The 26593-nt window shown below is 41.1% G+C and overlaps 1 protein-coding gene across 4 annotated transcripts in view; it reads right to left on the bottom strand.

Annotated features, from left to right (window-relative positions):
- The window catches only part of sema4f (sema domain, immunoglobulin domain (Ig), transmembrane domain (TM) and short cytoplasmic domain, (semaphorin) 4F), a 119316-nt gene that overhangs the window by 9188 nt on the left and 83535 nt on the right, over positions 1-26593 (bottom strand). For 2 of the 4 annotated variants that reach the window (XM_050067279.1, XM_050067278.1), the window contains 2 exons: positions 4912-5057; positions 3906-3965 (listed from right to left, as the gene is read on the bottom strand). In XM_050067279.1, coding sequence (XP_049923236.1) covers positions 3906-3965; positions 4912-4983 — 132 coding nt within the window. In that variant the 5' untranslated portion in view covers positions 4984-5057. Of the gene's footprint in view, positions 1-3905; positions 3966-4911; positions 5058-13444; positions 13535-17345; positions 17366-26593 lie in introns of those variants that run through there. The other 2 variants (XM_050067282.1, XM_050067280.1) reach the window with 2 other exon arrangements.

Raw genomic sequence — 26593 nt, 5'->3', positions numbered from 1 at the left:
GGTCTTTTGGAAAAAAAGCTTGTTTAGTGGACTAACTTTGCACTTGAAGGGATGCCCGTTCACTTATGTTTTAAAAGGTCTGACGCTACTATGCGCCCCGGCTGTATCTAGGCTAACGGCTAACATGCTAACTATTATTTCTATGTCACTAGTCACTTGAAACAAATTTAGGACGATAGGAGACGGGTTGAAATAAACCGAAATTTCCCTTTAAGCTGCCCCCTCCTCACGCAAGCACATTCAGTCCACAGTTATTATGGAAAAACAGCCCCATTGTCCCTCCCCAGTTAGTATGAAACCATGACGCAGGCAGTTTTTAGTAAGCTTGTGCGTGTGTGTCTTTGCGTGCCATCTTGGATGAGCTCCAGGCGTGAGTCACCTTAGCCCCAGGGACGTGATCCTTTCTGATGCCCAGATCATGTCACCAAAATCAGCCCCCACCACCCCACCACCATCCTGTCCCGTGAGACGGACAAAGAGCCAGGGAAAGAGGGAGAGAGGAGAGCTCCTACTGGTAACAATGGGATCAGCTTGGGATTAGCGATTTCATTGGTCCAAATTAACCTCATTCATACTAATAGGCTTCATTCACAATCTGGCACGGGGTGAATCGAATGGCTCTATTCTGTTCAATTCTATTCTATCTTATTTTATTCCATGTGAGAGTGTTAGAGATTATAATTAGAACTCATTATGCTTTCTCGTGTTAAAAGCTTCCCTGAGTTTAGAGCTCAGGGTGAAATTAAATGTCCTTGCTTTTAGGTGTTTTGGTGCTAGCTGATGTTTATTTACAGGGAGCAATTCTGCAATAATTACAGAGAATTACAAGTGTGTGTATGTGTGTGTGTTTGGACATTTTGACTGTCTTTTCTTCATCAATTGCACCTCTCGTTCCTCCCTCTCTACTGCAAACGTCCTTCTGCATACAGCGCTCTGTCTCTTTTCCTCTAAAAGGGTTGTTCTTGCTCCACCAGATTTTGCTTTTTCAAGTGTAGCCATCTGTTACCATATCAAGTGATCGTGTCATTACACACCAGGTAGCTCTGTATTTTTATTGTCAAACAAAAGGTGGCTTTTTCTTAAAGCTGCTCTAAGATGTATTTTCCTGTTATTGATGGATCAAATGACTATGTGTAAAGTGAAAGGTTTCTGTTCGCAGTGACAAGCCACCCACCTCTATGTTGGCTTAAAGTGTCTTTCATTTCACAGTTTCGGTTCACACTCACTGCCAGCCACAGCAGTTTTTAGCAGCAAGCACAGATAATCCACAGGACACTATCTGCCCAACACCAAGCAGCAGACAGACATGGTTAGAGTTTGGGTTTAGGGAGACCAAATTAGAGCAAAACGAGAGTCAGTATTGAACTCACATTTGTTGGGTGGCCAGAAGAACTCTGAATGAATGCTAATGTTACTCTTTATCTGCTGGATGTGTCACTGTTTGCTAGCACGTTAGCCACAACTTTAAAAGGCAATTATGTCAAGCTTAAAGGCCACTGGATGGGTTTAAATGGGGGAAGCTTGCCTTGGAAGTTAAATGTGTTAAGTCTGACACTGTGCGTGTCTTCCTCTTCTGACTTTGACAAAGAATCGTCAAAGTTGGAAAAAAAAATATGCCTCTTCCCCTATATTTTTGTCAGATTAAGAAAAGATAAGATAAGATAGACTTTATTGTCCCAAACAGGAAATTTGTTTTGGGCACATAGTGCGACATAGCTGCATACTGTAGCAGATGCAACCATCATGTACAATGAAGACACACAGTCTCCTACCATATAGTACAGCCATAACGCCGATTTGAATAACATGATTGTCCAATCAGGACTACTGGGCGAACTAAATTCATCACCTTTGTCATAACAGGTAGGGCTAAAAGAGTAAAAGCTCCTTAAGGTTGCACTAGCCCAGGAGATAATAATTAAAAGTGCAATAAAAACTGTAGTATAGATAGTGCAAATAAAATACAGTAGTGCAAATATAACTGTCGCAAATAAAAACTGAAGTGCAAGTAAAGATGTACCAAGGTGTGCAACAGGTCAATAGTCACAATAGATGCTTTACAGCACAGAACCACTTTGTGCAAGCTGATTAAATGCTTTGTGGTATGTAAACACGCATCTTATCAGATCACTTTATTTAGCGTCCACGTAAACAGCTCAGTTGGAATCTCTAATCAGAAAAATTTTAATTAGACTGATGAAATATTGTCTATATAACTGCAGCTAATGTTGTGTTTACAGCTTGCTGTTCTGGCCCACAGTAGCCAAAAACAAAATCCACTAATGTGGGTTGAAGAATGGAAACAGATTGTAAACACTAGCAGATGAACAAGCTCCTTTCTTTGTTTATGTTGTCACAATGCTGAAAATGTACCCCGAGTGTTCTTATTGATTTTCTGTACGTAGACTTTCACAGTGTCTTTCTATACCTACACCCTGAGACTGCAAAAACAGATCAATCAGTCCGACTCTATTACCATCATGTAACAATTTATTTGTTGAAAAGCAGCACGAACCTGCGTGTGTTCTGTGACAGGAAATCAACTCTCCAGTCAACGCCAAATAATCATCACTGATGATAGCTGAACAGTTGTTGACACGTGAATTAACTCTGAGCTCAGTGGAATAGTGTTAAGAAACCTTTTTAGTCTCACATTTATGATGTTTTGTTCTGCCCTATAATCAATGTTGACATTAAACATGCCTGATATCCTGTGTTTAGTAACATCCTGCTGATAGCAGTTGAGCATTGTGTAACTGTGCTAACTTGCCCTGATGTGTCCCTCTGAGTCACACGCACATGCACACACACACGCACATATCATGTCTCTCTGGGTCAACTTCAAGGTAGTTTGTTGTTGAGTCTATTTCTTGTCTCCTGCACTGTATCTCTCTCCTGGTCTCATAACAATGCTCCTCATCCTTCCTCGCTCATTCCCGTCTATCATTCTTCCCCTTCCTGTTTCCTCTCCTCTCTCCTTCTCAATGCTCCTGACTCACATGTAATCTTGTAATCAATGTCTTCTCAGAAAAAAAAACACAACCTTTCTTTTCCCCACCTCTATCAGTCATTTACCTCTCCATCTTTTTACAGTGGAAAGCAGAAATTTGAAAATGATAACTGTATAAAATGGGTCAAAACTAATTGCACTCCCTTCTGTTAATACACTGTGCTTCCATTAGCTTTGTTTATCTTTTGGTCTGACCTAAATTGGTGGACCAAAGACATTATTTTGTATCATTATGAGGTCACTAGAGGTCTACATGATGATGCTGAAGCTCTATATCAACCTGGTATTGCCGGTAAACTGTCAAAACCAGTGAATCAGTAAGACGTTACCCTACAACTATAGTTCCAGTGTGCAGTTGGTTTACTGTAAGCAGTTTGGTTGATGTCCTATTGTAGTCGCAGCATAATGAGCTGTACAGTTTGAGTTTACTGTACGCTCTATTTAATCAGTTTTCATAGACAGTTACTGGGCATCTGTGACTTCACATACACCACTCTTACTCTCTTTCTGTCTACTCACACACACACACACGTGCGCATGCACACACACACCTCTGATGAGGTTTTGGCTGAAGTCCCAGAACTTCCCATCCGATGCCTAACAGCACGGGGTTGTGACACACACACACACACACACATGCACTCACATAAAAATACATGTCCATGGTGGAGCCCAAAATACAGGCCCATAAATATCACACATTTCAAATCTCTGAGGCCACTTGAATCCAGTAAATTAAACTTAAAATAAGATAAGAATATTACTACAGTAGGGATGATCTGATAGCTTCTACTCTGTCTGAATACTTCCGGTCCCTTATCAGATTTATTTAGGTTTAGCTGTCGACAATCTCAGAGAATGGTGTATGAATAATTTAATATTCAAGTGATCTCACCTCTGTTTTTCCCTTTGCCACACAGGACTTCCTCTTCTCCTCCGGCACATCCCAAACAATCTGAAACAGGTGACAAGAGAGACAGAGAGAGTTGTTTAAGTTATTGTCACCTGCTCATCAGTAGCTGGTCAGTAGTCAGTGCTTAGACTCATCACAGCAGTAAAATGCATTAATCACCCAGAGAGTCCTAACCTCTGCAAACACTTCTCTGAAATCAGAAAACTGGCCCTGCAAGCACCGCTTAGTGTTTTAAATCTAGCCCCAAAGTCAATATGATTACAAAAAGAAATCCAGATCATTAAAATCTAATCAGTTGCTCATCGACCCTGGACTGATTTTTACAGAGATGTGCTGCTAATTAATTTTTCATTTCTGTGACAAAGAGGGTCTTCTCCTCTCCCAAACAAATGGACCCAGTGATTTAAACAGATAAAAACACTGAATAAAGCAGCTTCTTGTTACAAATCAGTGTTGCTCCAGTGCAGTTCTGCATGTCGGAGACGGGCTGTTGGCCTGCCCCTGCTCATGTGCGCTAACCTTTTTTCTGTATTAACTCAAGGTCCAGATGTTCAGGGGGCTTTTACCAGGAACTAAGTCATCCACAGAGATCTCTTCCCCTTCAAAACAAATGGATCAGATTGTTAAAACCGGTAAAACCCTTTTTTTTTCCCAGAGGCTGTTCATCACGGAGGGAGTGCTAACTACAGAGGCCGAAGCAAAAACACAAAAACATGAATGGTCCTATCTTGAGCCAGTGTTTGGCTTCTCTGTGTTGCGTGACTGTAGAAACATAGTGGTGTAACATGGCAATATTCGTGGACAAGGACCCCGTCCCTATGTAAATGTAAAGGGCTTATTTTAAGGCAACTGACATGTACATGTAACAGGTGATTACACACTAAAGAAAACACACAGGACCTTTAAGTCTGTCTTCATTTAATGGTGTTAGGAAGGCTAATCTCTTATATTATTTTGTTTAGGCTGAATTTATTTTCCTTCTTCCTACCTTTTGTGGTTTTTGTTTCAGGTTGTTGGTGTTGACAGCCAGTATGGCATCCCTGGCACCCAGGAACAACATGCCTGATGAATTGTCCAGTAGGAAGGTGCTAAAGTTGGCCACGCCCTGAAGCTCACCCAGATGGAGAACGTTGTCTGTGGACCAAAAAAAACAAACAACAAAAAACAGAGAAGGGTGAGATTTTCAACATTCAAGAGAAGTTAGTGCTGCTGTCAGTCATCCCACAATGATTCACAAAGATGCACTCAGGGGGCTGGAGGCATCTGAGGTTTACAGGAAACTGATATAAACATGATTAGTGTCTACTTTAGCCATGTAAATGTAACAATAATGGTCGATCAGACGAGATAATTCAAAGACCATATTCCCAGAAAGAGGTTTAAAGAGATAAAGAGATGAGGGATGAGAGATGGGAATAACCCTTGTTTCACCCTGTCCTCTCACACAATCAGAGCTACAGATTAACTCCTTTAATCCCCCTCGGTCTAAGTCTTTATTTTTCGCTCTGAGTTTTGTGACTTTTTTCGCTTTATCTCTCTTAACCATCACATTCACGACACACACCAACTCTGAACATTTTTTTGAGTCTCTTTCTATTTGCCTCAGTTTTAATGTTTAAATTAATATTGATTCAGAATCAGATCCACTGCTGAGCAGAAACTCAATAAACTGAATCATGCATAATCATGATATATAATAAATAATGCATTCATCTTTTACATAATACATGATGCTTAATCTCAGCTATATTTGTCTTTTTATCCCAAATCTATTGCATGAATCCAATCCCCAAAGCTTTTGTGTTCCAGCTCTCTTCGTCCTACTCGATCCTACTCCATCATTCACTACAGAACAAAGCATATCAATGTATGTGTGTAAGTGCTCATGTCCCAGCTGCTGGGAGGAACGAGCACAGCTGCGCACTGAACATCTTTGGAGTGTGTGTTTGTGTGTACATGGGCTACTTCTGTGAGTGTGTGTGTGTGTGTGTGTGTGTGTGAAGGATTTAGCAGTTATTTTGAAGTCCTACGATGTTGACCTTCATGAATAAAAGGCCACAAGTGTTCAGAGAAAAAACAGAAAGCTCCCAAAATGGAACAAGTGATTGGTTCCCGAGTCTTACCACATCGCAATCAAACACACACACATACACACCACCTCAGCACACACTACAAAGACAGGAACTCATTGCGCCTCAGATTAAGTCATCAGGGGATACATTAAAGACTAATGCTAATGAATAAAGCCTGTGATGTTAATTTAAACTCAAACAAACCGACATGAGACAAAAGAATATATTACATATTACTAATAACACATCACTCAGTGTATTTGCACAATCAAACACTTAATGGAACATGACTAATGACAAAAACAAAGCCCACACCCGTTGGTGCAAACGCAAATAGATTCGGACTCACAATTTAATATAAGATACTGTGTCAATCATCAGTTCCACATGAGGAAACATTCATATGTATTTGATGTTAACCTATCAAAGCATGTGGCCGGTGAAGAAAGGCCATCGTGTCAGATGTTGGCCTTTCTTCACCAGCCACAAAGTCTAGAGCTATCCAATAATCGGCTGGGCCTATATAAGCTTCTCGCAGATATATACTATATGTTTAAACTGTATGTGTCAGTGCATATGCAAACAGACGGAAAGTAATAAATAGGAATCAGAATAAAGAAATGTCAGCACAGAAATGACAATGCCAGTAGCATACTGTAGGTTGTCCATGAAGATCACTGACAAGCTTATTTTTCAACCATAAAATGTCCAACTCACTACACATATTGGTCTTTAATGGCCATAGTTTAAGGGATCCTTATTAAAACCGTGAGCTTATGTAAAGGAAAAAAAAAGAGACAATACACACACAGAGGCCACACAGAGGCCAATATATTGTTGGTATTAGCCTCAAAAACACTGTTTAGATTATGTCTCAATGCAGAAAAGTCAATGATCAGTCATTTAAAACCCAATTCTTAGCTTTATGATCACCTGTAACAATTCTGTAAGAACAGGCTGTACCTTCCTCACAGCTTAACTACTTGGATGGTAATACGTGATAGACTTAAACATGTACATTTTGATTATGTTCTAAGCTAGACTACTTTTTGAGTTTTGAGCGTGAGCAACGGGAGATGGATACAGTCAGACAGGCAGCCCCTGGTTTCAAAAGCTACAGTATGGAAGCATTTTGGCTTCTGTCAAGTTGAAGGGAAAAAGAACCTTGACCTAATTATGGATAATTACAAATAAGCTATGTTTTAAAAGTAGCAAGTAGGCACACAGTCAGCAAAAAGCTACTCTGCTTGATCAGCTCATTGTTTATTAGGAGTGCATCCCTGCAACTTGGTTGTCAGAAATTAATAATCAAAACTTGCATGTTTTGTTGCTTAAGAAGTCTTAATTTGTAAGAAGGGCACTGTGGGAGAAAGGGAGAAGAAAGTAGAGAACAAAAAACACTCGTGGACACACCCTGCATTATTCTGGTGAGGAGGTGTAACACATTAATAGAGGAGCGTGTTCAACAGCAAAACAGAAGAGAGCAGAAGTTTGATATGAGTACAAACAAAATGAGAACTTTTGTTTATTCACCTTCGTCGAGATAGTTGCTAAAAGGAAGACAGGAATTACAATTAGAACTTGATTCCCAAAATACATAAAGGCAAATATCCTTTGAGGAGCATGACCCCTAATTCGGCAGCTGTCAACTAACAGCACAAAAAACAATCATCCTCTGTTCCTGTTATGGTGGATGGGACTCAAAATACCATGTCAGAATATTGTGATAAATGGTGCTTGCCATTGACATGGTTTTCCACTTAAAGCCTGTGTTGTTCTGTGCAGTGAAAAAAAAAAGACCTCAACACGCTGACATCTGCCTGTAACTGAATCACAGACATTTTTCTCTCCCCCTGCCTCCATCCAGACTCCCTCATCCAGTCAGTCTGTGTCTGTTTCCCGTAACATTTCACATGAATGTCATTTCTCATTCACTAAGGAGCCATCTGTTCGCCTACAAGCCTCCAGGCAGTCAAATAGCGAGCCGCGCTCTGATTTGCTCGCTAAGTGCCTGCACTTCCTGAAAATCAGCCAATGTGAGGAAGGAGATGGCAGTCTGTCAAAGCAGACGAGTACGACAGACAGAAGCACGCACACACACGTGTTTAACTGTTCCTCAAATACAACAAAGCTGCTCAAATAATGTGTGAAGTTTTTTTCCGCGTTGCCCTTAATTAAAAGTTTCTGTGGTGTCCTTCTTCTACTTTTACACCCAGAGCTAATAAAATAAACACTTCCCTCCTCAATCTGTCAATCAAAGCCGACTTCAAATGAAGGATGAAGGAGATGAGAAGCAAGGCAACAAAACATTAGAGACCTCTCAGTCTCATTCTCTCCGTCTTCTCCTCTCCATACTTTTGTCACTTTTGTCGCTTCTCTTCATCTGCTCTGTCATCCATCCATTCTTTCATCACCCTGCAGCCTCACATCGCCGTCAGACATCACTTCTTCAAACTCACTTTACAGCCTGTCTTTCTGCTGGTCTACGCACAGACACACACACACAGACACACACAGACACACACACATAGCAAAGCAGACATGAGTGTTAGTGACACGGGCCAAAGGCAAGGTCTGGAGAGATGTCCTTGTAAACTGGTCCTCACCGGCTGTGTAGGACATAGCCACACACACATATATGCACACACACACACACACATACACACACACACACACACATGCACACGATGCCACCACCTGCTGTGCACCCTAATGTAGAGAGATGATTCCTAGAGCTACACCATCTGCCCTTTTCGCACACAGACGCACACACACCTCTAACCCTACACATCCAGCAGCCACACACACACACACACAAAAAGGCCTGACGCATGCCTTGGAAAGAAATACATCATGCAATTTCATGTTTTTCAGCTCCTTTTATCTTCACGATGACATACGTAGCTGTTTGTTCGAAGCACTTTATGAATAAATTTGATTTGACGGGTGTCACAAGGGAAGAGAGACACGATGCTCTGCAGGTTGGGTAAACGCCTCCTCTTTGACAGCAGGGGCCCCGCAGCTCACCACATATCAAATATCGCCTCCTGCCTGTGTGTCTTTGTGGCGCACACATACAGAACCCATTCATGTGTGATGTGTGTACGCGCAGATGTGTGTTATCAAAAGGACACATGTTACAAGAAAAAAGAGGAGGCCAGTTTTTAAAATCTATGTGCTGTGCTATAGAAAAATATGCTTTTTGTCTCAGGTATAACCATCATGGGATGGAAACTGATAAGATTTATTGATACCAACGCCATTATCGACTGTGATTCTTTACTGATTCCCTTGTTGATACCTCACCAATTTTCTGTGCTGGGAAAAAATCAGTTGGGTAAAGCCCTAAGATTAGCAGTGCTAATCTTAGACATTAAAGCAGCAATGTTATTCATGAAATAAATCCACGCTTTGGACAGTTTCTTCCTCTCCGCCATGATTACTTGCTGCAAGTTTCCAGCAGCACTTTAATTTTGATACGATGACCTTGTTTGCAAACCACTGCTAATTCACATATTCAGCAGATCAAGACATTAGCGTTCATATGGAGTCATGTTCCACCTGGTGAATGCCCAAAACTCACTCTCGTTTGAGCTCTGTTTTGTTCTCTACAACAAGATTTTGAGAATTAAGTAAAAACATTACGACAATAAAGTCGTAATTTTGAGAGAAAAAAATTCACAGTAATACCGAATAAAGCCGTAACTTTACGGTGGCTAAACAAGAAGCACTAAAATCTTTACATACCAAAAAATTAACCAGTAAATCAAAACAATGACCTGAAAGATGCTTAAAAGCTCTGTAAAGCTGAGAGGGAATGGCAGGTTTGGGCGATAATTTTGTCTCATTCGTCACTTCACATTACAGATTCTTTTGATCCATTTTTAATATGAGAATATTGATTAGTGCAGCTTCATGAAACTGAAGCCAGGTGTTGCTATGTAAAAGAACATCCCACACAGACCCAAGCTGTAATCCCTGGATGAATAAATATCAAAAATAGAGCAGAGGTTATTAGAGTGCTTTGTAAATGCCCTGACATAACACAGATATGACTATAGATAATAGACAATAGATAAAATGCAGAATTTTAACAGATGAGGATGATGTGTCTAGAAAACCTGGCGACCTCATACATGCTGAGAAAAAAAAAATCACACCCAGGGTATGATTTTAAAAAGCGACTGGTGTGAGTATAAATGAATAAGTAGTCCTAAAATACAAAATCCTCTCCCCTGCCATGAATCATTCATTCATTATACATTAAACATGACTGAGAGGCAGCCAGGGAGAGAGACCAACAGAGTCTCTCGGTGTGTGTGGCGCGGTGTGTGTGTGTGTGTGTGTGGCGTGTCCATTAAGGGTTTAATAAACTGGCTTTTGCTCTGGGGGGACCAACCCTGGCTGCAGGGCATTGTGGGATGGGACCAACCAGGAAGTGATAAATTATACACCTCCCTCCTCCATGTGTCAATCAAAACTGACGGGATGGAGAGAAGAGATGCAGAGAGGCGCACACACACATGCTCCTGCCCCCACAGCCTCTTAACACACACTCTCAGGCCCTGCAGTGAGACAGGACACAGCTGTATGATCAACACAGTCCCACACTCTCCTGAAACACACATTTATAGCACTATCATCCACTCAGCTCAATGCCATTCTCCAGCTGCTGTTTCCTCTGAATTGTTCGCAGCAGTCAGACTCCACAGGTTAAAGGAATACACCAGCTTTTGGCAGATTGTCCCATTAGACAGCATACCCATCAGCGGGCTCCCCTGCTCTACGCTAACACTTCAGCATGCATTATGGTGAGTGATAGCAGACAACTAGCATCACCCAAAGTGAGACAACCCTCCTGCACTTATACACAGCTGTGGTGTTTGAAATAGAGCAGAAATAATAATAACTGTAGTCAAGGCGGATTTTACCAAGTTTTTTTTTGCAGTATTTTAGATAAACATGCATACATTGTCCCCCTGTGTAATTACTTTATACTTTGAGTATCATATTTCATAAAAAATTATACCATTATATTATATTATAACAAAGCCATACTCCATTACGAGAAACAATAATTAAACCTCGCAGAACACAGGTCTACCGCTGCCTCCATCCGTTTGTGTTACTGGGTGACAAAAGGGTACGTTCATATTCACCAAAGTCAGACAATAACAGAAACCGACTGAGGCAGCGGTAGACCTGAAACTTTACTTGTTCAGCAAGCTACTTATTGTTTTTGTCAGTGGAGTCTGGTGGCTTTGGTGAGAGCATAGATGGAGAACTGAAGCCATTAACGGCTTCCCCATCACAAAGGGCTGTCTGCGGCAAGGTGAAGCAGTTAACCTATTCTCATTACAGTCTACTTAAACGGTTATTGATTTTTTAGGTGGCTACATTACATAATGTTGCTGACCCATCCACAGCAGCACATTACTTTGCTTCCATGGCAGTACTCCTCCTTGATTCTCCAAATTGGGGCTGTGCCAAACGCCATCTTCTGTAGATAATACACTGACAATGGTTAAGTACCTCATAGAACTTAAAAAATTCTGAAATATCCCTATCTATAAACAGTAGCTTAATTTGAATATAATTTACAACAAGAAAAATACTAACTCTGTTCCAGCATCTAGACAATGAAAACGGTTACTGAGATTGTGTGTGTGTGTGTGTGTGTGTGTAATGTTTGGTTAACCCCTTCGTATTGTTCCTAAGTGGTTCATTGTCTTTGCTTTGATTGATGACAGAAGTCAGCTATTCAGGCACATCCTGTCTCAAGAGCTGTTTCTAGAGTGAGTTAAAGTAAGAGGGAGAGGGAGGCAGAGTTCTGAATGTGAATTGGAAATCCAAAAATAAAGATAAACAGCTTGTCCTGCATCTGCTGTTTGGACCAAATATCTTCCTTCAGACGTCTTTTTTAACCTTGGTTTGACAAACATCACATCGTCTCATTTGTGTGACAGAGATCAAGAGAGAGTGAGTAAAAAGAGAAAGACAAGCCTCCTGTTGTAGTGGTCACGGTCAATTTCAGCCTTTTTCAGTCGATACAAAAGCCTCAAAGCATCAAAGATGCATGTTCGTTAGATCTACAGAGAGACTGGTCACCATCTACCTCCTGTTTGCATCAGTCACTACATGCCAATGCAGCTGAATGCCACAAAGGCATAACATCTGTGTGCGATGTTTTCATGTAAGGACACACTTGAAAAGTTAATTTCACTGAAGTGTATGCAGCTGTGGTTTGGTTCATTTATGTGTAATCATGCAGCAGTGAGCATACAAAGAGACATACAGTTCTGCGGACAGAATTTGAAGTAAAAGATTGCATACACCTTTCTGAAATCTAAATAGAGTTGTCAGTAAAAGCGATCGTGTCTCAGTAGGAGCAGCATTAGACCATAAGGATCCACCAATGTCACAGCTAAATTATAAACTCTGTAGTGTAATATAACAAATACAAAAGAACCTTTAAGAACAACAAGGTCACTCCTAACTCACAGCTTACAGAGTCATGTGGCAAGGTCCCTCTAACAGCTTATTTTTCCATTCAGTTAGATGCTTTACAGCCACAGTAAGGGAGTGCCTGTGTGCAGGCGTGTCTGCAAATTTCATCAAGTCAAATATAATAGTTTGTAAAAACCTTTCATGGTCACTTTAATAAAATATAAAACCAATTTCGCCCCTGAAATGAACGACTAAATGAAAAACCAGTTTGTCCTACCACAGCTAAGTGTCAGAGTGTGCGTGACTGAGTAGATTTCTCATTAGAAAACCAGTGTACTGAGAAACAACACAGTTTCTAGGACCTTTTAAAGTGAATCAAGGGGCTTGAGAGTTTAACAACCCTGATGATGTAAATTATTAAATTCAAAACCTTTTAGGACTGTTTGAGGATGTGTTGGAAATGCTGGTACATTGGTGATAAAGTTTTATTCAATCAAAAACAAATCATGGCACTTAAAGGTGAAATTGTCTGATAAAACATCTTTTATAAACTGTTAATAATTGGTAATATAATCAGTTTGCTAAATAGATCCATCAGAACCCATTAATAAGAGCCAGTTTTGGGTTGCCAGGTTGTGAAAGATCACCTTGGCAGATGCTTATCCCCTCTATTTGGTAATGTCACAGTCCTTTAATAGATGGTTGCTTTGTCTTAACCTTGTAAATGTAAAAATTGTAAGGATTTTGGTCCACTGCAGTGGTTCCCGCTGATAAATTTGAGAAGCTAAAAAGACAAACCAAGTGTGGAGGAGGATAAACACAAGCCAGATGGCTTTTCCACTGCCTGGCAACCCCAAAGCAGTTCTTATTAATGGCTTATAGCTGATGTGTAAAATATAAATAAATGGTTTATTAAGCATTGATAAAGCCTTTAGCTACAACACATAAACCTTTAATAAAAGTAAAAGTAATTAAAGTGAGTGAGTAGAGAGTGGTACATACTTTGTAGTGCATATGTGGTCTTCCTCCTCTCTGCTCAGAGGTGAAGACATCAAAAACACCAAATGACCCTGACACATAACCCTGGCCTCTCCTTTAGGGTTGTGCTTCAATTTGAGCAGGAACTCACACACACACACACACACACAGAAAATGTCCTTCTAAGAAAAAAAAAGACAGGTTGAGAGATTTAAAAAAGGGAGGACTGGAGGAGGGAAATAAGGCATCGGAAAGTAAATGATACAAGGACACAGGGAGAGGCAGCAGCAAAGATGAAGGAGAGCAGGTTTGTAGGGAGCAGGAGGAGGAGGTCCAAGGTTACAGCAGCTGATTGCTCACTTCATCACTTAATGCTCCACTACTCTTCCTCTTCTTTCCTTTTTTTCATTCCATTTCCTCCTGGAGTGTTTATGTTTGGACGAATCTAACATAGTGACAACAACGATACAGAAAAACTAATTCCTTTGTGTGAATCCACATTGCTATACTTCAAATTCTCTCACCCCCTTCTCCCAGTTTCCAGCCTCCCACTACCTCTTCCATTTCCCAATTTCTCTCCCACCTTCCTTCTCTCTGTCTCTCCCTCTCTCTCTCGCTGGCTCTGGGTGATAAGCAGTAGCACTACTAATCAGGCTTGCCCTAAATTCGCCCATGCCCTGCAGGATTAGCATGTGCATGTGCTTGAGTGTGTGAGTGGTGTGTGTATGTGTGTCGGTTTAGAAGCCAATGCCTGCAGCATCCACCAGCCCTCACACATGAAGTGTGTGTGCATAAAGCCCAGTGTGTGTGAGAGAGGGAGTTTCTGTATGAATGAGTCATTGAATCAACACAATCCTGTTATTTGTATCTTACTGTAAGTGCGACTGTACTGCGAGATGTGATAAAGCCATCCCGCTGCATGATATAAATAGCAGCATATTATTCTACGCAATCATGAATCTTTTAATATTAAGGAGCTTTTAAAAGGGAGGGAGAGGAGGAGGCAGGACGGATGGATGGAGATACATTAAATACATCTATATATATATTCAGTTTATCCACAGTATTGACCTCTAAAAGCTAGTGTTGCCTAAAATTTAGTGTTGAATGAATCAGTGTGCTGGGGGGAAAAGTCCGGTATAAACCCTGAATTGTTTTAATCATAATGAAAATTTACTTTACTTAAGAAAACGTGTTTTTTATTTTACATAACTACCATTAAATCTGTCTGGAACATTTAACACTGTGTAACACAGTAACATCTTTCACACAAAGGTACACCTGTCTGCCTGTGTTTAGGTTCTGGCCGGTTGATTCAGACTAAACAGTGAGACAATCTGTGTCTCTTTAAAGCCAAACAGAGCAGAAGCAGCCATAACATCAGTTACACTGGAACAGTTGTTCTGAACTTTTTGTACCTTGTGAACCCTTAATATGAGGTAATAACTACTTGTAAACCCACTTCACAGACTGTGGCTTTGGTAGGGACGCAAAAAGTCATAGCAAATAAAGAACAGAAACGTATATTTGTTTCACTCTGATTCCATTAATCATCTTGTGACCTCTCTGATTCATCTTACCTAACACTTTTGAGCCACAGGGAAGTATAATAGTTTCTCTTCCACCTACAACTCTGTATACAACACTTGAATGAGTGATACAATACATAATACTTTGCATTAGTTCCCACAAATTTATTTCTGTATATTTCCTGTGCTCTGGTGATGACAGTGTGTCCACATGGTTAGTAATAATATAATTCAGCTGGATGAGGTCATTATTGGCAGGGATGTGCCTAACAATGAATTTCCCTGGCATTAAAATGGAAATTTAAACTTAGACTAGTCGACTAGTCTTAAAGAAATTTAACAATCAGATAATAGTAGAGGTGTAACGATACATCGATCTGGATTGATATATTGATTCAGTGATCAGAGAACCAATATTATGAGGGTGATAGCATCAATTCATATTGCCCTCCTTTAGGATACGCCCTTATTTTAAAATTCTCATGGCACGCCTGTGTCACCATTTCCATCCAAGCTCGCCTCCTTCTGAAACATTCAAACTTTGCAAGTGGCCCAGCACCAGGCAGATAATGGTAAGCAGGCCCCTTAATTTAATTGATCAAAATTGCACCTGGACAGACTGCGATGTAAGCAAATATCGTATCATTGTCAAAAAGAATTGATATAATATTGTATTGTGATAAAACTTTTGATTTACAACCATAGAAAACAGTCAAATTGGGCACAACTGAATCTATACAGTTCAATATTGTCCAAAAAATACTGCATACATTATACGAGCAATTTGAAATCATTGTTCACTATGAACACTGCACATTAACAACAATTCACTACATAAAAGTTACAAATAGCATTTATTTCGTATCTGACGTCCTGACTCATCTTTCTTCAAAAACACACACTAATGCCGTAGCTCTCATGCATGAGTGTGCAAATTGACACACAAACATAACATCCTGGCTTGCCGGGAACTCCCATGCGCCCAAAAGCACCTCTCTCACTCAGCATAACAAAACATCCAGCCAGTGCAAGCGTGTGTGAGGCTCGGACAACCTACGCGCATGGAACGTCCATGGATGACATGCGCGCAATTCCATCCATTGAATCTGAGAGTGCACGTGTTTGTTTGTGTGTGTGTATGGGTATAAGAGAGAGAGAGAGAGAGAGAGAGAGAGAGAGAGAGGGAGGGATTGCATGCTGATCCTAATAATAAGCATCTTAATAATAAGTTTAACCCACTAGTAATTCTGGTAGCATTTAATCGTCTCAGTAACTAATCACACATATCCCTAATTGTCAGCAGCATCCATGTGCTGGAGTGTAAGACACTGTATCTCTTTCAGCTCTAGGGCTGCTTTTCTGTAGCTTAGCCTGACCTTTGACCTCCCTGTGGAGGGATAAATAAAGGACAGAATTTCTCTGCAGGGATCAATCATGCAGGTAGTGTTCAAAGTGCTGAAAGCTTTAAAAGATGTGCACAACATCAAACTCACTTCCCCAGGGAATTTAGGAAAAAATATTGTATCCCTTCTGATTGAATGACCACACAGCTTCTGTTCTGTGTTCACTTGCAATACTGCTGCTACAGATGTTTCCCCCTGGGTGCAGCATTAACAACAGGAGGCTGAGCAAAAAGGGGAAAGAAACAGAGAGTTAAACGGGCAAACAGCATGAGAGAGAGGTATCCGGGCAAAAACCAAATGGCATGAGATTAACTCACTTGTGCCAACACCACAGGGACCCTCAAGCACACACACACACAGACATGCATCCATGCACACACACACAGATGTTTTTCACCTGATGTGTTTGGCGGGTGGCTGCTCTAAATTGTGGGTTTCAGTTTGTGCTCGCTATTAGATTCAGACCAGTACACATTGTGGCACAGAGAGATACAAACACACGTACACACTCACACAAATGCACGTTGATACGAGCTGGTTCATTGCAACTACATGTGTGTGCAATGTGCATGTCTGTGTGTGTGCACATGTAACCAACCAGTACAAAGTGCACTATATCCTCTGTGTGATTGGAAAATCCATGCAGCAGCTTTCATTTCTTCTGCCGTTCTTTTTGCCTTAACTGCACATCTTTATCCGTTTCACACACAACCACGAAGAGACCCCACACATTTCTCATTATAGCTGCAAAAACCACACAGTTCTAGCTAACATCTGCATGTGGTGGCACACACACACACACACACACACACACACAAAGGGCTGATACCACATGCAAGCCCCGAAGCAACAGCTGGTCAGTGTCACATGCCTGTCACTGATGACCCCTCGGGTCGCGAGCCAAAGGTCAGAGTTTACATGCTGTTCAAGCTTGAAGATCAATAGGATCTAAACCCATATGCACACACACGGTTCAGTTTAGCTTTTACTTACTTTAAAAACATGCTGCAAACACCAGATCAAAGCCGCAGAGAGCTTTGATTACGTCAGCATCTAATACATTTAATGTTACCACTTTAATGTTGAAAAAATCAACCAAATGGCACATTTTCAGAATTGACGTCATAATCAAGAGGCTGACCAATACTCCGAAAAACCAAAAAGTATCTCCCTCAGACATCAGTCATGTTGGTTTTAACACAGAAAAACCAAAAAGGTTCCGAGGAAGGTCTTTAACAGAAACTTCCCCACACAGCATCACCACAGAGTGTGATAAAGCCCAGAAAGACGTAACAGATGACAAGGAAGTCTCATTTTGATAACACCGTTAAGGGGTTTTGACACACAATAAGTTAACTGATGACTAGGAAGGGCTGAGTGTGACTGTGTGTGTGTCACAAGAAAAAAATCCCATGACTGGCCTTAAATGTGGTCACAACGGTTTAATATTTAACAGAACCAATTTCCTGTCCATTGCTGACACCGTTACACCTACACGGTGGCCCAGTACAAGGCTTCTTGTGTGTTTTAACACTCATCCTGTCACACACACACAGGTTTTTCTCACATTCTCAGTCCAAAAAAACAGAGAGAGTGAATGGAAACAAGCACCAAGCTAGCAGCTTGTCCATTTGTGGAGCTGATCCTAATAGAGGCTAATAGGGAAAGACTGAGCTAATCTATAATAGATACATCAATTAGCTGCCTGCTGGCCTGGGTGGCTGAGAAGAGGAGAAAAAGAGAGGGATTTGGGACACTGATTTTGTTGACAAATGAGTTCAACAGCTTTTGCATTTCTTGCAACACAACTATTCATGATTGTCTCCCATTCTCTATCTCTGACCTCTCTTCCCACTCCCAACTCTGAGCCTCCTCCACTCCCCTCTCTCTATTTCTGTCCTCCTTACCATGTCATCATTTATGCCCTGAAGCAAGAATCAGAGGTTAAAGGTCAGGTCATTAATGGTGATTTGATTGTTTCCCAGACAAAAAGCAAAGAAAAGGAGACAGAGAGGAAAGGAGTGGGGTGTGGAGGTGTCGAAAGCAAGTGGCAAGCGTTGTTTCAACATCACGACACTTGTGACTAATGTCAAAAACTGTGTGACAGCTGAGTCTAGCATTTCAGCATACAGCGAGAGAGGAATGGAAAGACTATGTGTAACATTTTAAATTCAGTGGCACACATCAGTCTTGCACATGTCTCATTAACATTAGAAGAAACCCTAGTGGTCTACCTCCCATCTGGTAAAAAAAAAATATATCTTCCATCCAGAAAGCCAGCTGGAGAGGCCACCAAGACAGCCGCAGAAACATACAGTCACATACCAGGTGACCCCACATCCTAGATACCACAACCTAACCCCCTAATCACACAAACACACTGCTAAACCTTCTCATGAATGTCTGCTTCCATGGACCACATTGGTTTCCAACATTTCCAACACATGTTGTCTTAGAAACCTATGAACACACAAGAATGTTGATAAACTTTGGATAGTTCAGCGTTATTTAGGTTCTTGCATTCTATAATATCCACGCACAGCAAAGGTTAGATAACTAAAACACTTGGTTAATGTAAGGGAAAGAACAATTAAAACACAAAAGTCATTCGCAGGACAAAACTTTAGTCTCCTTGATGAAAGTCAGACTAAGTCAGTAATTCTAATGAGGAACCAGGACTTGAAAGATGCTTGGAAACACATCGCTTGGGAAATGAACAACACCCTCATCGACTTAAGCCTTGTGAGAGAGAAGAGAGAGCCCTCTACTTTGAATTAGTAAGTGCGAAATTCAATAATTCCTCGAAATACCGAGCAGTAAAAATCGCACAAACCCCTCCTTAGAAGATGATGGATGTGTCGAGAAACGACACATCTCCACGCTTCCTCAAAAACTCCCATTGTGTTCATGATGTCTGGGGCTGGGTCTATTCTCGACAACAGAACAAAGTAGCCAGTGTGTTGAACTGAGTTTGGCCACTGACAGAGACCAGAGATCAAAGCATCCAGCATTTAACCACTGGCCACTGACTACCCTGGAGGGGATGCGTGTGTATTTATGAGGGGAGCTGTGTGTATGCCAAAATGCTTCATTCCTGCCACTGGAACAAGTGCCTATGTCAGTGTTAAAGTTTGAATAAAAAGCAGATTAAATAACTCTCAACAGTGTATTAACAATCTATCATAAAAGCAATAAAAGTAAATCTTTTCTCTCTTCCTCTCCCTGGATTTGCTCCAAGAACAATAGCTGGTGCTCTCCATAGATCCAGCAGGCTCTGCTGAAACTCTGTATCCCAGAATGGCTCATCCTGAGTGGGGAGAGATGCTCTCAGCGCCTGCCTCCTCCCCTGTTTCTCCACTACTCTCTTTTCAGTTTGGTTCCATGTAAAGAACAACGGACGCATTGTCACAGAGACACAAGCGACTCTAAATGCTCTCTGTGTCTGTCTGTAAGTCTCTCCGTCTCACATTACCAAATGCCTGCCTCTTCCTGTAACCATGAAGTTTGAGCTAAAAACTCACTAGTGCATGTCAGGGCTAAAATCATACAAACACACACCTCACCGTGACGCTGTCAGTGTATTTATTTTGAGAGGTTCCACTCGAGTAGTTCTCACCAGACACTGACACAAACATGGCACCCTCTTTGACCTGTGACCCCTCTCTCCATGCAGTCTGATCCTTTCACACACTCTTAGCACCACAGAAACTGATAACACTGGAATCGGTATCATTGTGTGTGTGTGTGTGTGTGTGTGTAGTGGTAGAGGGAGGATGATGACCTTGCAGCTGCACAGAAACCGGTCTCGCCAAACAACATGATGAAAACATGGAAGGTTTCCAAAAAAGAGAGGCGGAAAGACCGAGAATGAGAGAGAGAAAGATGCTTCCTTGAGGAAATTTAAAATCCAGCGCTTCATCTGCTCTTTCCTTCTCTTTCTGGCCGCTATACTTCTTTCCCTCACTACTTGGCTGCTTTATCAAGGTCAGCTAGATCATAGTTTGTTTTGGTGCTCCTTCAAATTGCATTTGTTAACAGTTCACTACCTCTCTCCCTCCGAGTGTGCGCGCAGATTTTGAAGCTATTTAGCATAGGACTGGATCACATGAGAGGACCTCCACAGGGGGGAGAAAGAGAGAGGGAAAGAGGAAATAGAGGGAGAGGCACGGGGGAATGTGAATAAATAAAGGTACTATAGAGCGTGAAAGGAGGGACAGAGCAAGCGAGAGGGACAGGCAGGAAATGGAGGAGATGGAGAGATGAAGAGAGAGAGAGTCCAGGTAGTGAAAAGCAAAAAAAAAAAAAAAAAAAGCCATCTGCAGCTGAATAAAGTCTTATGATTCAGCCAAAACGTCTCTTTTTGGTACTAATATGAGCATCTGACAAAATATTGCAATCTAATGAATCCCTGCAATGAAGACTATTAAGAGGCTAAAACTGTAACACCATATATTGTTGAGTTATTCTGTTATTTTGTGCATGTAAGTATTTAAAAGATGATCTGAGCTCTGGTTGTGTTTTATTGATGATGTATCATCTTTAATTACGAGAGGTAAGGCCACTGGACACCAGTGAACAGATTCTGCTTTGTTCATTCTGTCCCCAGCATGTAGCCAGGTACTGTAGCTAACGCTAACTAGCCAGCTGCCAGAAGCAAAAACAGCAGGAGCAGCTGAATTAATGTGCAGACTTTCCTGTTTAAAAAGTCTGGACCTCCACATTCTGTTTAGTTGAAGCATCTGGTACCAATGGCATACATATAGACAGAGCAACTGGTGCAGCATGCAGTGCACCGGGGCCCAGAAGTTGTCAGGGGCCCATGTGGGAAGGTGACTTTTTGCCGCTTGTAGAAATCAGACTGTGGTGGTTTGAGTCAAAAGTGAGCTGTTTGATTAGCGTTAATAAATTTGGCACTTCTGCTGCTGTCTGTGCTGCTGATCAAAGGCTGGTTCGTAGGATGGGAGGGTCACCCTTCGGTTCAAAATTAGAGGTAGCTGTTTTGTTGCTTTGTAGCTGTAGTCACTCGAATTCAGCCTGTGCAAACCCCAGGAGGGGTCTGATGCCAGACTGCCGCGACTCCCCGCCGGATCAGCAAATGTTATGTTGCTGCTGTTACACAGGTGAGACCCAGGGCTGCCTACACCCTCCAGCCAAATTGTGAAAATTGGAATTTGTATTTAATCTCCCTGGTTGGTCAGCCCAAGTAGTGCCTAAGTCATTTCATGCCAATCTAACTCCTGTGGTGAGTATTCCTGTGTGTGCGCATGAGCGTGCGCTTGTGTTTTGACCAATGCGAGGGCCCAGAAAAAGTATTTGCACCTGGGCCAATTACAATTATGTTACACTGCTCTCTGGCACTGACAGTGTGTGGGATAACCTGCATTTTAAAGTACATGGTAAAAGCACTTGCATTTGTAAAGTACATTTCTAGTCTTCCATTTACTTAAGGTTCTTTCACACTACATGTCACATTCACACATACAAACTCATACACTGGTGGCTGAGGCTACCATAGAAGATGCCACTTGCATCTCAGTTAGCTCACTGAGGACCTGGGGAAGGATGACCCCCTCTCCCACCACAGCCTATACATAAAAATGACAGACTTGCTGGTTTTGTATTGTTCTTGCTCACCTCTTACACTCTTAACTACACTGTTTGAATTATGTTTTTGTCTTGTTGCATTTTGCAGGAAAAAAGGATTACTATTTAATCAAAATTTTTATGGGCTTTTTTATGATTCTGCATGTCCGTATTGACCAAGATGAAAACCTGTTTGGAACCCATAAAAATGTTCTCTTATATTGCGTTGATAGCAATCCTTCTCTCTCTCTTTGAATGGAAAAATAAGGCAAGAACTCACTGACCTGAGACAGAGAGAGAGACAGAGGGAGAGATGGAAAGTGCAAGGTGGACAGATATAGCAGTGCAGTGAGACTGGGGCCATTTTCTTCACTTTTATAGGAAGGGCTGCAGTGGTTCAGTGTGTGTGTGTCTTAGGTGATGTATGGCAGTGAAGGTCGACAGGTTAAGTGCTCTGCTCTTGTGAAATGGCCGCTGAGGTCCTCTGTGTGTCTGCAGAGCTGATAGCTTTATCTGTCCTGCAGGCAACTCTCAGGATCAAGAGACCAAACTGAAAGAGCAGATGGAGCATTCTGCTTCTTTGGTTCAGACATCAATCTATTTAAGTCTCATTTATCTGGAAAAGCTGACCGAAAACACACAAATCCAGGACCAGTACTCATATGGGGAAATAATTACCAATCATCAATAACCACCACATCTATGATGGATGTTGTAGGTGACTGACAGGATGCAAATTGTTTGGTGATGGATGGCAACCAGTTAATGTCTTGTTTAGCTTGGATGAAAAATGTGGTGTTGGATGAAAACATTTCCAAAATGTCAGCTTTCCAGGAAATTAATGAAACACAGCCTCTAATTTGGTTTGACATCAATGCACTTTTGAAATTTAATTTTTGAGTGGATTATCATGAGCACAAAAGGTTATTAAACTTAGACCTTGTCATGTAATTTCTTAGCTAAAGCAAAAAATAAATGAACAGAAAAGTCATAAGCCAGGAGATATCCAAGAAAGAAAGGCAGAAAAAAAGCAAAACAAACAAACTTTCATGTCCAAAAGAAAAACAAATATTTGATGAGAATGACTGTGTGTTTGTGTGAATGCCAAGTTATGAATCTCCTACTTCAAATCATTGTCAACCTTGAGCCTGTTGTTGAATTGAATGACCTAAGAGCCACACCTCTTACACACACAGACACACACACACACACACAGTCACGCATACATAAAACATTTGTTAAAAGAGATCAGGGTGTGTGTATGTATGTGTGATTATGTGTCACAAACAATAGATCACTGCAGAGTCACAAGGGATGAACGCCCTCAAGTGGGTCTATCTCCGACAGTAGGCTTTATTTATTCATTGTCTGCCATGGTCAAAGGCTCCTGCATCAGTACTATAGACTTCAGACGTGATATTCATCTTCATAAATAGATAATTCAATGTTTTGTGAAGTCATTTTTTAAGAAGAAATGGGAAAGATACTGCATTAGGCAAAGGGGACAGGTGCAAAGTGATGTGTATCAACAATGCTGACATGGAGGCCTTTGTGTTTGTGTGTGCGTCAGAATGATCGCTATCGTTAGATACCGAGCTGTCAACCTTCACTCTATGTTTAAAGCTGGAAATGCTGATATGTAACAGTTGAGTACCTATGCTGAGCCATCACCACCTGAAGAAGGTAACTTTATACAGGTGAGAAAGCAACACAACACACATCACACAGTGTTATTAGCCATTATCCTCCACATAGAAATGGGTTAGTCGGATCCTGCTACACCTGCTAGTAGGTTGAGAACAACCATTAAATGCTTGTTAGCATCATGAACAGTTTTACTTAAACTTTCATTAGCTTTAGGAGCCAATACTAAGTGCTTATATTTATAAAATATCATGGCTGGGCATAAATAAGTACATTTCTTACTGAAATAATTAATGTATTTGACGTATATCACATGAAATATGTTACGTAGTAACAGTAAAATAGCTCAACGTTGACTTCTGTTTTCACACAGGTTATGAACACTGGTCTCCTGGGTGAAAGTTCTGTGTTTGTTTGACTCATCCTCCTCCATACACGGGATTTCTACTTCTTTATACTAACGTTACATCACCTGACTTCCAACCTTGATGCACAACAATAAACACAGCCATTGAATAGATGATAACGGCGTTCTGAACCTATTAGTCGATGTAGCAGAATCCTACTAATAGGGATGTAACAATACGGTTTACACAGATTTTTTGTTCAGTAATGAATTAACAACAAAATATGGCAAGAAAGCGTACATCCAGCTTCCCTCTTAAGTGCAGCACATGTTAACCCGAGTCTGTTACAACACCTGTCCGATACAAAACAAGGTCAGGTAGGAGCTATAGTCACTCTTACTCTCACTTAACGCTAAGAATATACAAAATAGCAACTTAAGTTATACATGAAAATACATAAATAAAGTAATAGTGCTTTTAATTTTAATGTAATAATTAATGCATGTAATAACACAAATTAATTCTGTATGTCCCAAAAAAACAATGCGGAACTATTAATCTTTCCACAGTATTCTGTAACATATAAAATAGTATGGTGACCCAAAAAAATTATGTGTATTCTCAATACGGTTGGATTGATATGATGATGCAAAAAACATCAACGTGTATTCTCGTCGTCAAGATACACCTTTATTTTGAAATTCACCATTTCTGTCAAAGCATACCTCCTTGCTAAACATTCAAACAGTGCTCACAGCCTAGCATCAGGCAGACAATGGCAAGCGGCCAAGAAAAAGACAATGAGGACGTTTACTGATATCATCTCATATTGATCACAGGCCCCAGAACCAAATGGAATCAAAACCGTATCATGGCAGACTTTGTAATAGCAGCACATATCGTGTCGTTGTCAATAAAGTCAATATAATATTGTATAGTGATGAAACTTGTGATTTACACCCCCACTTGCTAATCCATATATTTGAGGCTGATAACCACTAATCACGCCATCTTAATCGAGTGATGACATTCGAACCAATTGCCATAAACACATTCTATGCAATTTAAATACAGTGATGAGAGCTAGTGGGCCCTTTGGCACCTCACATCCCAAACACTCACACAGACACACACAGGGACAGTTCGTGCTAAATAAATGATGTGTATTATGTCTACATGGCTGAATCTCCTTGTGCTGATTCACTGCACTGTCAGTGAGCTGGAGCACACACACACACACATACACACAGCAGGAATCCCAAACATATGGGTAAACACACACATTCTGCGTGCACACACCATTAAGTTCCACTAAAACATTTAACATGACGCATGGTGTTTTCGTGAACTTAAGTCTCTGATGTTAAAGGCAGTTAGAGCATTTTAACACAGAGGGGGAGTGAGGGAGTTAAAGGGTGAGGCAGATTGTTTATATAAAACATTTAAAGTGAGGCAGGATGAGGGGTGAGACGAAGTTCAGCCAGCGAGCCGCCATGGCTCTGCAACTCTCAGGCCTGCTGGAGCTTCAGTAGATGATGAGTGGCTGTTGGTAAATGTTTTCTTTTTAATTAATTTGAAAACGAGTGAAACTTTGAAAATGTTTTCACGCCAGCTTCTCACGGTCGCAGATAACGGAAAACCAATGGTGGGTAGAGTTACATGGGCTGTTTTTGTGCTATAATTATCAAGTTTATGCTACAAACTTCCCTGCAGGGGAAAACAGCCTCTAACATGGAGGTACAGTTTGAGCTTGAACTTGACTCTGCAAACAGAGAAGTTTACACCCTCGTCAGCTTCCTGCTCAAAACACTTGTCACTCAACTTGATTAGATGTCAACCTGAAATTGCCTCCAGCCAGGAACAGGAAACCAGGATCCCTAAAGCCACTTCAGGTGGTGAAGTGGAAGGGGACAATACTTCTGCGACAAAAAAAAAATCAATGCTGACATTGATGTGTTTGTGTACCATGAGCTTAGGTGAGATGGTGCTGCTTTACATTTCATACTGCATGTCTGCAGTTGTTATTTGCATCTATTCTGACTAAAACAGATGCTGCTAACAGCCAAGTGTATATTTCAGTAAACAGGGAACTGAAACTTGAAGTCATTCACATTCAAAATGCAAAGGTATACAGCCCAGCAATTCCATCAATCAATAGACAAACATTATCTTTCTCTCCCTCTCTGATTAGCGCCTGACCAGAAATCAATACTCTCCACTGTGGGATGAAGAGAGTAAGGGCTTCTTCATGTACTGCCTTGTGTTCACTGCACATACTCTGCGTGCTCTGTCTCCAGTCTTGGATAGATGTTTGTAAGTTGGAGACAAGAATCTGACAGTGAGAGCTGGGAAATACCACCGACACTTAGCTGTTTGTCTCCGACGCCCTTTAGGACGTGTCTGCTTTTGCCTTTTCTGCTACGTGAGATATTGAGGTGACACACACACACGTACATTAGACTAAATAAATCCTATATTTGCCTGCAGGCACAAGATAATGTAGGTTTGGCATTTGGAAAATATCAGTTGTTGAGAGGAAGATAGAGGCAAACAGCTACACACATACTGCATTCACACACACATACACAGGGATGTGTTAAAGGGATGGTGCGTTTCACCTCTAGAGCAGGCATGCTGTATCCCATAAGACTGCATTACCCATAAGCT

The sequence above is a fragment of the Epinephelus moara genome, chromosome 17 (assembly GCF_006386435.1).
Source record: "Epinephelus moara isolate mb chromosome 17, YSFRI_EMoa_1.0, whole genome shotgun sequence".
Lineage (NCBI taxonomy): Eukaryota > Metazoa > Chordata > Actinopteri > Perciformes > Serranidae > Epinephelus > Epinephelus moara.
The sequence above is the reverse complement of the archived record's forward strand: the minus strand, read 5'-3'. Positions and strand labels throughout refer to the sequence as shown.